Source organism: Coenobita brevimanus, chromosome 23 (genome assembly GCF_032717465.1).
Source record: "Coenobita brevimanus isolate Jiangsu-jjx chromosome 23, ASM3271746v2, whole genome shotgun sequence".
Classification (NCBI taxonomy): domain Eukaryota; kingdom Metazoa; phylum Arthropoda; class Malacostraca; order Decapoda; family Coenobitidae; genus Coenobita; species Coenobita brevimanus.
Genome location: NC_136976.1, coordinates 44583092 through 44597863, shown reverse-complemented (window position 1 = coordinate 44597863; position 14772 = coordinate 44583092). Strand labels below are relative to the sequence as shown.

The 14772-nt window shown below is 41.5% G+C and overlaps 1 protein-coding gene across 1 annotated transcript in view; it reads left to right on the top strand.

Moving 5' to 3' along the window:
* The window catches only part of Eip63E (cyclin dependent kinase Eip63E), a gene marked incomplete at its 5' end in the record, with an annotated part of 709236 nt that overhangs the window by 311847 nt on the left and 382617 nt on the right, over positions 1-14772 (top strand). Inside the window, one exon of the mRNA XM_080266993.1 lies at positions 13831-13953. Within this exon, the coding sequence (XP_080123119.1) occupies positions 13831-13953 (123 nt within the window). The remainder of the gene's footprint in view (positions 1-13830; positions 13954-14772) is intronic.

Genomic DNA, 14772 nt, shown 5'->3' with positions numbered 1-14772 from the left:
TAGGAACAACCTTGTTTTATATATATATATATATATATATATATATATATATATATATATATATATATATATATATAAACCTTTCTGTCATTCAGTCGTCCGTTGCATCATTGAGAGCGTAGAGGCTTGGGTTGGGTTACCTAGTCATAACTTTAAAGTGAGAGGCACTAGTCACTCTTTTCTGGGCAGTATTGTGTGAGAAATTACCCCCAACCTGCCTTAGGATGTAAGCCCTTCTGAGTCACATCTGGTTATAATGCCTTTAACTCCCTTGACCACCAGGCATTCATTGTTCAGTTAAACTTCTCAAAAACTTAGTTCCTCCATGTTTCAGTTGGATACAATCTTCTCTATATCTATGCCCTTAACGTCAACAATAAACAACTTAGTCTCACATCGTCTGCCAGTAACCAGGTGTCTCGCTTTTTCGTGATATGTCTTGGAAACTTTAAATTACTTCTCTTGCAAAAGTAACTCTCCAGAAGATAGGTGTGCTGGACCGACTCAGTGCATTCTTTAAACTCACTGAACTCTAACACCGACTTTGCACAGAGACTTATTCAAGTACAAGTGCCATGTGTGGGGGCTCACCAAATGCATCTCTCTCTCTCTCTCTCTCTCTCTCTCTCTCTCCCTCTCTCTTTCTCTCTCTACCATTCGCCGTTGCAGGGGGCACACAACACCCATCTCATCACACACTGCCACCTCTTCAGCATTGTGGTTAGTGTTCACCAGTACTCTCAGAATGGTAATCAGCTCTGTAAATGTTTTCTTCTCTCAGAATGGTAATCAGCTCTGTAAATGTTTTCGTCTCTCAGAATGGTAATCAGCTCTGTAAATGTCTTCGTCTGTCTTTCCCTCTGCTTAAGACCGCCGGTCTTTTAAATGCAATTTGTCCAAATATCTCCAGTTGAAGTGATCCTGGTTTTTGTTCTGTCCTTCTCCGATTTCGTTGGAAGTGACATATTTTCCATGCCCTTAGCCATTGATTCACCCCCTCCCCCCCACTGGAAATGCATTTAATGGAGCTACGTTCTCAGCAACACCAGTTTTGCTTCACGACATCAGGGTTATGTTACAGTGGTCAACTATATACATATTACTTGTTTTTAGTGATGTTTCTCTCTTAGTTTACTTTTTCTTCATCCAGCCATTTCACACACACACACACACACACACACACACACACACACACACACACACACACACACACACACACACACACACACACACACACACACACACACACACACACACACACACACACACACACACACACACACACACACACACACACACACACACACACACACACACACACACACACACACACAAAACTACCGACCAGTATCACCGACCAACGTCATAACCAAGATTATAGAAACTCTGATACGAAGAATTCAGGTAAATCACCTGGAAAAACACAATATGATAACAGAAACACAATTTGGTTGTAGAAAGGGAAAATAATGTGTTACTGACCTATTAAGCTAGTATGATAGAGTTCCAGAAATACTGCAGAAAAGAGATTGCTGGGTAGACAACATATATTTGAATTTCAAGAAGGCATTTGACAGAGTACCTTACAGAAGAGTTTTATGCCAACTGTACAATCAAGGAGGAATCCAAGGTGATCTGTACGATTGGATGCAAAATTTTCTCAGTAAAAAGGAAATGAGAACAGTGCTAAGGGAAAATTACTCATCATGAAGAGAAGTGACAAGTGGAGTTCCACAGTACTTGGTGCTGGCACCAATTATGTTTTTAGTATATATAAATGACATAGACAGCAACATTGGAAATGAAATCTACCTAAATATGTTCTAATGATGCAAAAATACAAAGGGAGCCTACAAACACAGACTCTTGCATAGAGCAACAAAAGTAATTAAATAAGCCTCATGAATGGAGTAACAGATGGCAAATGGAATTTAATGTGGACAAATGCCATGTAATAAAATTTAGTAATAGTGAAAAAAGACCAGACTGGGACTATAAGTTAGGAATCTCAACCCCACTCATCAGAAAAGGAAAAGGATTCAGGAGTGATTATCAATAACAGACTATCACTGGCTGACCACATATAAGAAAAAGTAAGGAAGATGTACACACTGCTTGCTAATATGAGGGTAGCATTCACATATATAAATGAAGATATGCTAAGAAAGGTACGGTAATAACATTATTCATCAGACCAACTCTGGAGTGTGCATCTGTAGTCTGGAATCTATATCTCAAAAAACAAATAGAGAAGAACGTAAAGGTACGAAGGGCCGCTACAATATGGGCACCAAGCTTAAGGTTTCTAATCTATGAAGAAAGATTCGAAAAATTAAACCTACCAGCATTACAGGAGAGGGGAAAAGAGGAGACATGATTATGTTATACAAGTAACAAATGCATCACAGGAAAAGAAAAACTAGACATAAATGAGTATATAACCAATGGGGAAGCGACATCAAGAGGACACTGCAAAAAATACATAAAATGAGAGGTGATAAAGACGTAAGGAAATTCAGTTTCCCTAATAGATCAGTTGATCAGTGAAATGCACTGCCTTCCCTCAGTCTCTTTTCTTGTTTTTCTCTCCTCCTCTTCCCTTCCTCGTCGTTCTCCTTGCAATCTTGATTCCTTCTCCTTATTTCCTTCCATTCTATCCAACATTCCCTTCCTTCCCACCTCATCCCTTCTTCAGTCCCTCCTTCCTTACTCCTTCCTTCCCTTACCCTTCCCTTCTGGTGGTAGGTGGTAGCGACTATCATCCACCCACATGATGTGGCGTTGCCTCCTTCCTTCACGTTTATCCTTCTTTCTCTGTTGCTCCCATCTTTCCTGTAACTTTCACTATCCTTCTTTCCACATCAGGTGACTTGACGCTGAGTGACAAGTCTAATGGTTTCCTGTAATCCAGGAAACCACATATAGCACTGGGTGATAATCATGTAGCCACAAAACGGGGTGATGTGGAACTTGCTATGGTGCCTTTGCCACTGTAACTAGATGGAGAGATGCAAATGCGACATCCATCAGGGAGCCAAACCTCCACACCCCTCCCCATGCCTCGCCATGTCGAGGCGCTGTACTGTATGCTGCAATGGAACATCAGTTCACTGCATGGGATGGCCCTGTTCACCGCACGGAAAAGTTGCATTGCCAGACAGTGGGGGACAGCTCAGCAACAGCAACCCTTCCCTCCTCCCATGTCCTTCCCTTCTTTCCTCCTCCCTTACTCTTCCCTCCTCCCTACTCTTCTCTCCTCTTCCCCCTTACCTTTCCCTCCTTCTCGTCCCCCCTGCCTCTCTCTCCTTCCCTCCTCCCATATCCTTCCCTTCTTTCCATTCCCCCTTACCCCTCTTTCTTTCTTTTCCCATCCCTCCTTTCCATCGTAATATGAACATATTATTTGAAAGCAGACAAAATATACAGGTGCTACAAAGACGTTAATAAGTAGGTAGAGTATTTGAATGTAAACAGAGAAATATCGTTTTCACCTTGTATACTTTCCCAGCATGCCCACAGTAAGGGTTGTGTGTTTTCTTCTGGTTGCCTTAATACCGGTACCAAAAATGTTTGGAGAAGTTTGAGAGGTCGTAGAGTGAGGGGTGAGAGTGTTACCTTGATTGAGAACTAACCATACAAAGAATGTTTAGAAGGGTGAATCTCTTTACCACGACTATGTGGTGAGTATGAGGGGATTCAAGTATACAAATGCTTCAGGCATAATAATGACTCAAAAAATGCTGTCAGATAGGTCGAATTTAACTGTAGGTAATGATCATGAAATTTTTGGTAATCGTTCCCAGTCACATGAAGCTAAGCATTTCTTCGTCAGTTCTGAGATACTGTATGGAACTAGTTACCTGCCAGTGTGATTAATTGTGATATAGTAGTAACATTTCAAAAGTGCTTGAGTACATGTTTGCCTTGTAACTCCCAGTAAAGCGTATTCACTTTCGAATATTACACATCTGAATTATAATGTCCAAACATACTAAGAATGGAGGTCGGAGGATATAACATGTGAACTGTACCTAATGTTATGGTAAATGTGTTGTGCATTCATTTAACCAGGTGGTACCCAGGATCCTTTAAAAAGGTCAGATTTAATATTACCAAAAGCTGATTAACGGGGGAACCCCAGGGTTCGGGCCTGTGGGTTTGGCGACTACGAGCTGGTAGGTGGAGGACGGTACATTAAGTACTGTTCCAGCAAATCCTTCCCACAAAAACCCTTTGCACTAATTAAGCTGGTGTAGAATATAATTTCTTTTCATTCTTCATATGATCTTCCCATGATTTTTTTTCTTTTTTGAAAATCAGTCCTTTGAAGTTGGATAATACCATTTTCGGCAACGTGCCCTATACTGTAGCACTATACTGACGATGTGTGTGTGTGTGTGTGTGTGTGTGTGTGTGTGTGTGTGTGTGTGTGTGTGTGTGTGTGTGTGTGTGTTTTAACTCCTCCTTGGCTATTTGACGGATTAGAATGAATCTTCCCAAGTGAGTTCATCGGTTTGCAGGAGGCCGTCCACATGTATATAATTTCCAACTATGATTTTTAGAGGGGTCAGTCTGCCTAGCCAAATTAAAAGTTCTCAGAAATAATGAAAGGAATTCAAATATGGCTTTGATATCATAGTATATGTCGTACAATGGACTTATTCATAATGTGATTTTTGAGAGCATAACCCCCCCCCCCAGTGATTTTTGGTGAGTCAGTCCTCTTACAAAAAGGAAAATTATCAGAAATAAAGGAAAATTTACAGATGGATGTCAGCGAAACTTCTCAGGTCACTTTGGCAGATTACTTGATAATGTCCACTACGGTATATAAAACTTTTCACCTTAATTTTTAGGAAGGTCAGCCCCCCTCCAAAATTTATAAAGGATATAAAGTAGGGGAAAGGACGCAGATATGATTTTGATATCTTAGTACCGTACGTATTGTATAATGAACTTTCATCCAAAGTGTGATAATTTTGGAGCATGACTCCCTCAGTGGTTCTTGGGAGGAGGGGGGGGGGGTTCAGCTCCTTCCCCTTAATAAAAACTATCAGAAATGGGGAAAATACTTGAATGAAACTCCCAGGTGACGTCATTTGGTTACTTGGAAGGTTTTCCACTATACACAATTTTCCAACCTTGATTTTAGGGGGTTCAGCCCCCCTCACGTAATAACAAGTTCTGGGAAATAGTGAAAGGAGGGCAGATATTGTATTGATATTACTTGCTTTGTAATGGACTCTTATCCACAATGCAATATTTGGAGACCATGAACCCCTAATGATTCTTCAAGGGTCAGCCCCGTTCCAAAATAAAAGCACTCAGAAATAGAGGAAAGTGAGCACATGGATTTGAACGAAATCAGCATACATATCAGGGGGTAGACTGTGGCACCAGTCAAGCAGGACAATACCCCCATGGTGGATGTAAAGCTGATATCAGGGAGAGCTGGAACTACTGTTTCATTTGCCCTTGGAACTAGCAACTGACCATCCCACTTTGCTAAATTTTTTCAGTGTTTCAGTAACACAGAGAGTAGGTCAGCATGCTCTCCAAGACAACACCAAACTACATGCACATTACACACTCTACTTCCTATTCAGAAAAAAAAATGGCATCCCAACACCAAGCCTTGCAGTTCCCAAGGATGGGTACCATCAAAGCCCTCACCATCTGCCCCTCTCCCGGTGACGACCAAGCGTAATGCCTGGAACCACTGTGCGACTCCCTTCTTCATTTCTGCAACATTTATGGCCTTTCCTCTAACTTTCTGTTGAACACCACCTTTCCTCCTCTAAACCTCACCTTTTCTTCCTCACTGAGACTCAGGTCAATGAGGCGACTAATAGCAAACCCTTCTCTGTATCCTCCTACTTTCTTTGTTTTCATTTCAAAGCCAAAGGTCGCTGTTGTGTTTATGTATGCAACAACCTACCTTGCTCTCGTGTTCCTCAACTTGAATCTTCTGAATTCTGTACTCTCTGGCTTCGGCTATCCTGTCATTCTCTAACTAATTATATCACTGCTGCTTACTTATCCTCTAATTCTACTGATTATGAAAAAAAAAATTAATTAACGTATTTAAAATTTTTTAATTAACGTATTTCTAAAATGGAACACTTCCTATGAATCTCTCCTTTCTCAAAAGTCTTCAGTGTAGGCGATTTCGATGTTTACAACCACCTTTGGCTCTCCTCTCCATTCACTGATCCTCCTGGTGAACAAGCCTACATCTTTTCTGTCCTTAATAACCTGAAGCAGCTTGTACAGCACCCTACCTGTATCCCTGGCTGCCTTGGAGAGATTTCTAACATACATGACCTCTTCCTTGCAATTAATCCTTTCACTTATGCAGTTAATCTTTTCTCTCCGTTAGGCTCCTCTGATCGCAAACTTATCACCTTAACCTGTCCTATCACTCCAGTAAGGACTGCGGACCCTGTTTAGAAAAGACGGCTGTGGCATGTTGGAGCTGCTGATTGGGAGGCCTTCAGGCAGTGCTTATTTGATTTTCCCTGGAATAATTATGATGAGTGTGCTTTGTACATTATGGAGTTTATTCTCTCGGGCATGGAAGCTTACATGCCTTTCTCATATCCTGTGACTAGTGCAAAAAAAAACTTGGTTTAATCACGCTTGTTCTGATGCTGTCCACAACAAGAAGGCCAACAAAAGGTACCAGGGCCAACGTACCCCTGAATCTCATCTCGTTTATGCTTGGAATATTGCCGAGTCAGTCCTTCACCCTGCTAAAAATAATTTCTTTCGTACTAAATGCTTTGAACTCTCCAACTCAAATTCTTTCCACTCTCTGGCAGTTTGCCAAAAACTTTTCTAACAACTTTACCTCATATTCCACTTTGACGGCTCTGTAGCTTTTTCTTCTACTGATAAAGCAGAACTCTTTGCCCATACTTCCTCCTCCTATTCCACCTTGGATGTTTCTGGTGATGTTCCTCCATCATTTCCCCCTCTGACTTCCTCATGGCTGATATCAAAATTTCTTCAGTTGATGCATTCTCTGCCATCACTGGCCTCAGTACTAACAAGACATATGTGCCTGATGGAGTCCCTCCTGTTGTCCTCAAGAACTGTGCTTCTCTTCTTACACCCTGCTTAGGTAAACTCCTTCTCCTTTATCTCTCAACGTGTACCTTTCCTTCTTGCTGGAAGTTTGCTCTCATTCAGCCTGTCCCAAAGAAGGGTAACCATTCCCAGCCCCCAGACTATCGCCCAATTGATTTAGCATCCCCAGTTTCTAAATTTTTAAAGTCTTCTAAAAAAAAAAAAAAAAACTTTTCGTGTCACAACCTTCTTTCTGATCGTCAGTATGGGTTCCACCAGGGATGCTCCACTGGCGATCTTCTCACCTACCTTTCAGACTCCTGGCCATCCTCCTTTCGGGACTTTGACGAAAGCTTTTCCATTGCACCTGACATCTCAAAGGCTGTCGATCGAGTCTGACATAAATCTTTAATTTCCAGACTGCCCTTTTACGGTTTCAGTCCTTCTATCTGTGCCTTCATCTGTAGCTTCCTTTCTGATCATTCTGTAGCTGCTGCTGCTGTAGATGGCCACCGTACATTTCCTAGAGCTATTAAGAGTGGTGTTCCTCAGGGCTCTGTCGTGTCACCAACTCTCTTCCATCTGTTCATCACTGACCTAAGCTGTACATCTAACCCTGTCCACTCATACGGTGATGACTCCACTCTTCATCTTTCCATTTGCTTCATGCAGCATCCATCTCAGTAGTTACCGGTACTACAGCAAACAAGGGATGAGGCAATGGAACACCTAGCCTAAGGTCTGACTTGGCTCATTTCTTTGATTTGGGTAAAAGTAATCTTGTTTTTACATCATCAGAAACTCAGTTCTTACATTTCTGAACCCAACAGAGTCTTCTGCAGGAGTATCTTATAGTTTTTAACACTGCCCACTTAAGTCCTGCATCATCTTTAAACATACTTGGGGTTTCATTCTCTCGGGATTTATCTTGGAAAGATTATATTACCTCTTGCAAAATCTGCTTCCAAGAGATTACGTGTGCTAAGCTGATTCCATGCCTTCTTTACCCCTGCAGGGTTCACATGTGTTATTCAACCCTGTGTAGAGTACAACTTTCACGTGTGGGATGGCTGCCCACATACAGCTCTTATCAACAAGGTGGAATCAAAGGCTTTTCGTCTTATTAACTCTCCTCCTTTTACCAGCTTCCTTCAGCGTCTGTCTCTTTGCCGCACTGTTGCATCTTTATCTCTCTTCTGCCACTACTTCAATGGTCAATGGTCCTCTGAACTGTCTGCTTCCATCCTCGACCAATGCAGTGGGCTCCTTGCACCCGTTTAGCAACAAACTCTCGTCCCTTTCCTGTCCAGCTATCTATTACAAGAGTTAACAGATACTCCCAGTTCTTCTTGTATGCATCAGGTCAGCTCTAGAACTGTGTCCTTCTGTCTGTATTTCCAACTTTCTGTGATCTCGTCTTTCAAACGCACTATGCCCAGACATCTCAAAATGTATGGATCTTGAATTTGGCTCTCTGTTATCTTGTTTTTCTTTATTCTTGGAGGGAGCAGTTTGCCGGCTCCTGGCCTCTGGTTCCTTCATCCTTGCATAAAAAGAAGATTAGATATGCAGTTGTCATGTTTTCTCTGAATGCACAAAAGGAAACTACGCATTGATATTTAGGGGAGTATGACTCTCTTCCCCCATGATTCTTGGTTCAGGTCAGTCCCCTACCAAATGTAAAAAAAAAATAATAATAAATTAAAAAAATAATAATAAATAGAAAGAAAGTTTTGAATAAAACGGTCCAGGTGAGTTCGTGTGGTTACTCTGAAGGTGGTCCAATATAAACAGATTTCCAGCTATTATGCTAAGGGGGTCAGTCCATTCTCCAGAAAATGAAATTCTCAGAAATAGTGAAAGGAAGGCAGACATGGCTTTCATATTTTAGTACATGTCGTACAGTGGACTCTCATCTGTAGTGCAATAAAAAATAAACAAAAATGATCAGAAATAGAGGAAAAATTTGAATGACATTCCCCAGGTGAGTGTGTTTGGTTACTGGGAATGTCTTCCGCTATATTTATACAGTTTGCCAGCCCTCATTTTAAGGAGGCCTTCCCTCCTCAGGACATTTAAAAACTAAAGACTTGTGAAGTAATTCCAGATATGGCGTCAGTATCGTAGTGCCTGCTGTGCAATGGACTGTTGTCTGTAACGCGATATCTGGGGAGCATGACCCCCCCCCCTAGTGATTCTTGGGGGGGTCAGACTCTTTTCCCTAAGCCAAAAATGAACAGAAAAAGCGACCCCGTGGACCGAAACGAAATTGACATGCATCTCACGGGATTGGGTATGTAGTTTCCATGATTTCCCTGAATGCCTAGAAGAAACTGCACATCTGCTTTATCCTACATGGACGTCTTTCGCATTCAATACTACTGGTTTTGTGTGAAAGGTTTGGTGGTGGAGAAGGGAGCCTTCCTGATTTGGTATCATTGTCTTTAACTCGTAAAATAATTACGTTAGTTATAGCCCACCCCATAACAGAAAGGGTTGCATTCCTGTGTACACTCCCTCTTCCTCTCCTCGTTCCTTACCCCTCCACTTCTCTTCTTCCGTCGTCCCTTACCCCTCCCTCCGTCCCTCCCGTGTTCTTTTCTCCTTCGGTCCTTCCCTTTTCTTTTCCTTCTTTCCATCCTTCCATCCCTCGTCCTTTCGTCCTTCCTTCCTTCCATCCCTCGTCCTTTCGTCCTTTCTTTTTTCCTTCCCTCGTCCTTTTCTCCTCCCTCCCATCCTTCTCTCCTACCATCGTTCCTTCCTTCCTTCCTTCGTTCGTTCGTTCGTTCCTTCCTTCCTTCCTTCCCTCCTTCCCTCCTTCCTTCCCTGCCTGTCCCTTTTCCCTGTAGTCCTTGGTCCTCCCTTTTTCGTCCTCCTTTCTTCCTTCCTTCTCTTAGTCTTTTCTCCACTTCCCTCCCTTCCTCCTCTCCCGCCTCTCCCTTCCTGTCCTGTTATTCTCTCCCTCTCTCGCAGTCCCTCCCTCGCTGTCTTTCTGTCGTCTTTCTTCTTCCTTCCCTCCTCGTGCTTGATTGCCTGTCACCTTTCCTCATTTTATTTCCCCCTCCTCCCGTCTCTCTCTCTCTCTCTCTCTCTCTCTCTCTCTCTCTCTCTCTCTCTCTCTCTCTCTCTCTCTCTCTCTCTCTCTCTCTCTCAATTTAAATATTAAAAAGAAAGAAACAGTAAGGAATGTGTAAAGAACATGGGCTGCTTTACCGTTCATCGAGGAGGGGGTGACTCATTTACCCTCCACAGTGGCATATCCCGCAGTCAGGGTTAAGCTGATGCCCTTTTAACTGTCATCCAGACCTACTTCCACTGTCTGAGTTATCTTAGGTTGAATAAAAGTCGTATGGAGGGAGAAATATTAGGGGAAAAACGCTATCATAAATATAACCGATTCTGGTATTACACTGTTGTGAGAAAAATGTATAGAAGTGGAGTATGTGGGAACAGGAAAGCTAGACCAATGCTGATGTAAAACCGTGAGAGAAGTAGGATTTAGAGGTCCCTGCATTGCCTTCTTTTATGTATTATTTTTGCTCCCACCAAATAATTTCATTCAGTTGTGGACAGACCTTTCACAGTGAAATTGCATTAAAAACGGTAACGCCCGATCCTATACTACACCCGTTGTGAGACAGGTGTGCGAGGCTAGGATCGAGAGAGAGAGAGAGAGAGAGAGAGAGAGAGAGAGAGAGAGAGGGGGGGGGAGGGGAAGTAGAGAATATCAGATTTCATTGTATGACGTGCCTGTGTTGTTTTTCGTGATAGAGTAACTATTATTATTATTTGTATTGTTGCTGCTATTATTATTATTATTATTATTATTGTTAAGAACTCCACATTCTGTGGGATTCTTACTGATATTGTAGATATTATTCCCTTTTTAAGGGGGGGTGGGGGAGAAGATCTAGAAGGCTGGCATTCCAAGACCTTTCGAAAGAGACTTGCAATTTTCAGAAGTGATGTATCTTGGTTACAAGTTTCATTTGGCACATTTTTTTTTTTTTCTGAGCACTAGCGCCCTCTAGGCTATTTATTTATTTATTTATTTTTTTTTTTTTTTCAAAATTTGCTTTACTGCGCAACACAAACTACTGAATCGATTACATTGCAAATGTTCCAATGTGTAGTCATCAACATATACTAATGCACCTGGGAACTGATATTGAGATCTCCTCAAATGGTGAAGGACACTTTTTTTTTACACTCCAGCCTGTACTATGGTAGCCTACAGAGATCCCCCCAAATGGTGAGGGATACGTTTTTACAGCCCAAGCTGAACATTTCTTAACACTGAAGTGTTAATTAAAGCGATGAGCGATTTGAAGTAAATGCAGGCACATAAAGTGCAACATGCGGACGTAGGTGTACACCGTGGGTTTATATAGTGCAACGTGCGGACGCACTGTAGGTGTACATCGTACACCGTTGGTTGATAATTTACTTCAAATGTCACTCATTGTTTTATAAAACTTTAAAATCATCTTTAATTTTCTCAGATAGCGGTAAACTTTTAAAACTAATTTTAACCTCTTTAACTTCGGAAATTGTTCCATATTTAAACTGGCTGCTTATATTGCAAGCTATTTACAAATAGAAATATATATGTGATAAAATAAGAAGAGCTGTAGATTTCCCACGCTCCTCAGTGTTACATCAACCAATTAGCAGCCTTAATTCAAATGTTTCTTGACTCCAGCTATGAGAGCTGAGTAAACAGGGTCCTCTACTACTACTACTACTACTAATACTACTACCACTAATGATAATAATAGCGATAGTAATAATAATAATAATGATAATAAAGCATTCGGGTCCCGAATGCCAATCGCCCGCCAGAATATGCTGTTGGCCAAGTCCACAATTTTGGCCATATCTTGATAACTTGTGGGTTTCATGTTGGTAGCTCAAACCTTTCATTAGATATAGGCCTAATGGTGGTAAAGGCGACGATAAAAACTAGTTGACCTTTGGGAGCCATTTTGGGTGACCTTGACCTTGACCCCAAGCACCCATTTTTGAACTCCGCCAAGATTTTGGCCATATCTTGATACCGTGAAGGTGAAATATAATGGGAACACACCACACACACACACACACACACACACACACACACACACACAGGTGGGCAAAAACACTATCGCTTCTCCTTGTAAAGGGGGGCGATGATAATAATAATAATAATAATAATAATAATAATAATAATACTGCGAGGTACGTACATTTGTGCGTCCTGAAGTCGAAACGTAGGATTCGGTGGTGCTCGCAAAGCACCTCTCATGAACCTGCTCGAACTGACCCGACTCGGCCTGCATCGAATCGTCTTACTCCCTGCTCCCTGCATGCAAACGTTCAGAATGCCAGCTTATCTCTAAGAATATTAATAAAGATGAGGTCAAGATATTTTACCGTGGCCAGTATGTAATAGACATGAAAACTTAAATGAGTTTATGACGGGATTCGCGATGCCAAATCCATAATATTTTTGGAGTACCTGCCCTCAAAAAAAAAATAAAAAATAAAAAAATAAATAAAAATAAAATAACGACTCTACTCTGTGTACTGGGCCAAATATTACCATATCTTCATACAAAAAAATGCTGAGGCTTAGCAGATATGGACTTTATAAAATGATGCTCGTCACAAGGAATTGTCATGTATAGTATGTACAGGCGTAGTATGTCTTATTCTGCCATTGATCTACGTGAAATAAGCTGCGAAATGACGAAAATGTGGCAAGTTTAAGATGGACGAAACCAGCAGGCTCCGTGTCATCTCCAGTGACTCTGCCAGCACCATGACACCTTTTATATTTCCTTCTTGTTACCACCAAACGGTCATATTTAGATTGGAAGAGATACCTCGTAGAAATTGGGTGATAATGATCACTGATTCCCCTTTCAGTACCATGACGTGTTGTATATTTTTTCCTGCTGTCAACTGTCGGATTTACTCAGCCGTTCACCACGTCTACGAGTAAAAGTGTTACAAATAATCTACATTAGATATCTACAGCACGATGACTTTTGGACATTTTAGTTTTGCTCTCGCCAGGCAGTTTTATTCAGCTTAGAGGAGACTTTTTAACAAAGGGGTTATAAACAGTGTCCATTAATTCACATAAGGAGAATGCGTCTTATGTAATATATTGTACTGCTGCTGCCAGATGACTTTATTCAACTTAGGGAGACGTCTGTTAGTGCAGAGGTTATTGTTAAAACACAGAAATTTATTGTACAGTGAAGTACAATGGCCATCAGAGTTGTTTTCCGTGTGCCGCTGTATCGTTATATTCTGCTTACAACAGACCTCTTGTACTGTACTGCATCTTGGATATACACTGGTTGAATTTATCCCGTCACAACGACCGGCTTCTCTTACCCTAAATATAACTGCTTACCGGCAGCTAGATTTTCAAGAGACATGCGATCCTGTCCAGTCCAGCCTTTCATATGCTCAGACCCACAGTCAGTATGTCCACTGCTCTGGTTAATATGCCCAGTCCCTGAGGTAGTCCCTTTACTTCATTGACGTATTATAATTGTTTCCTACCGCCAGACGACTTTGTCAGCTTCAGAGAAATTTTTCGAACTGGAGTAGTTATATATTTGCGCTAACTGTACAGAAGTAAAGGTTGGTAGCACGTTGAATAAAATTGTGTGCAAACAGCAAGAATAAAATAAAATGTTAGGTGATGGTAGGTAATGAATTAATCAGTCCATTGCTTGTGCTAACCTGTCTCTGCTTCCACCCATGCAGCCATCTCCAAGAACGACGACGAGGACGAGGAGGTGTCCGTGTCCGGTATGAAGATCAACGGGTTCTCGGACGAATATCTGGACCGGATCGAACCCAACGGCAACATACCCGACAAGGACTGCGGTAAGATTGATGGTCACTCATTTGTACCCCTTTACCCATGAGTTGGAAGTAGGGCAGCCTGATGACGGAGGGGAGGGTGACAGAGGATATTTTATTTGTCACCATCCCCTCCATGATTACGGAGATAGATAGCTGTGTATTACCTATTTTGCCTTCTGTTTTGGAAGACGTCAGCCGATTTAACTGTGCTCAAGAGAAACCAAGGCCATAGAAAATAGTAAAAGTTCGTCATTAATGTTACGGTTGAGTGTAAAAAACTCTGTTATATTCCAGCTTGCGATGGATGATTGTACGGAACTCTATAAGCTCGACACAGTCAAGCGGTTGCAACAGTTTAGGGGTTGGGTTAATTAGCTGTGTAAGATGTGGGATTGGTCGATATTGATTTTATGTAGTTCAGTTTTGTATGGCCTGTTGATTCTAAGGTATAATCATTCTAAGGGCTATGGAGGGATAGTTCCGATATTAGCGCTGGTTTTAAATGATTTCCAAGGACTGTGCATTGTATTTCGGAGACTGACATTGATTTAAAAAGGATTTTACGGGCTGTGTTGGTGGCTGTAGAGACTGTTTACTTAAGGAAATTTCAGGAGCCATGATGTGGTATTTCAGAGGTGGTATTAGCTTATATTGTAGTAAAAATAAGGCCTATCTAGAGTATTTAAGAGATTGTCATTGATCTTAAATGTTGAGGGTTGTGTAGGGCCAGTTTAGAGGATAGGAATTTTAATTGTTATGTTAGGCATTCCAGAGATTATTTAAGACAGATTTATGGAGTGTACAGTAGAGAGGTAATTAACATGACTATTAAAATTTAGG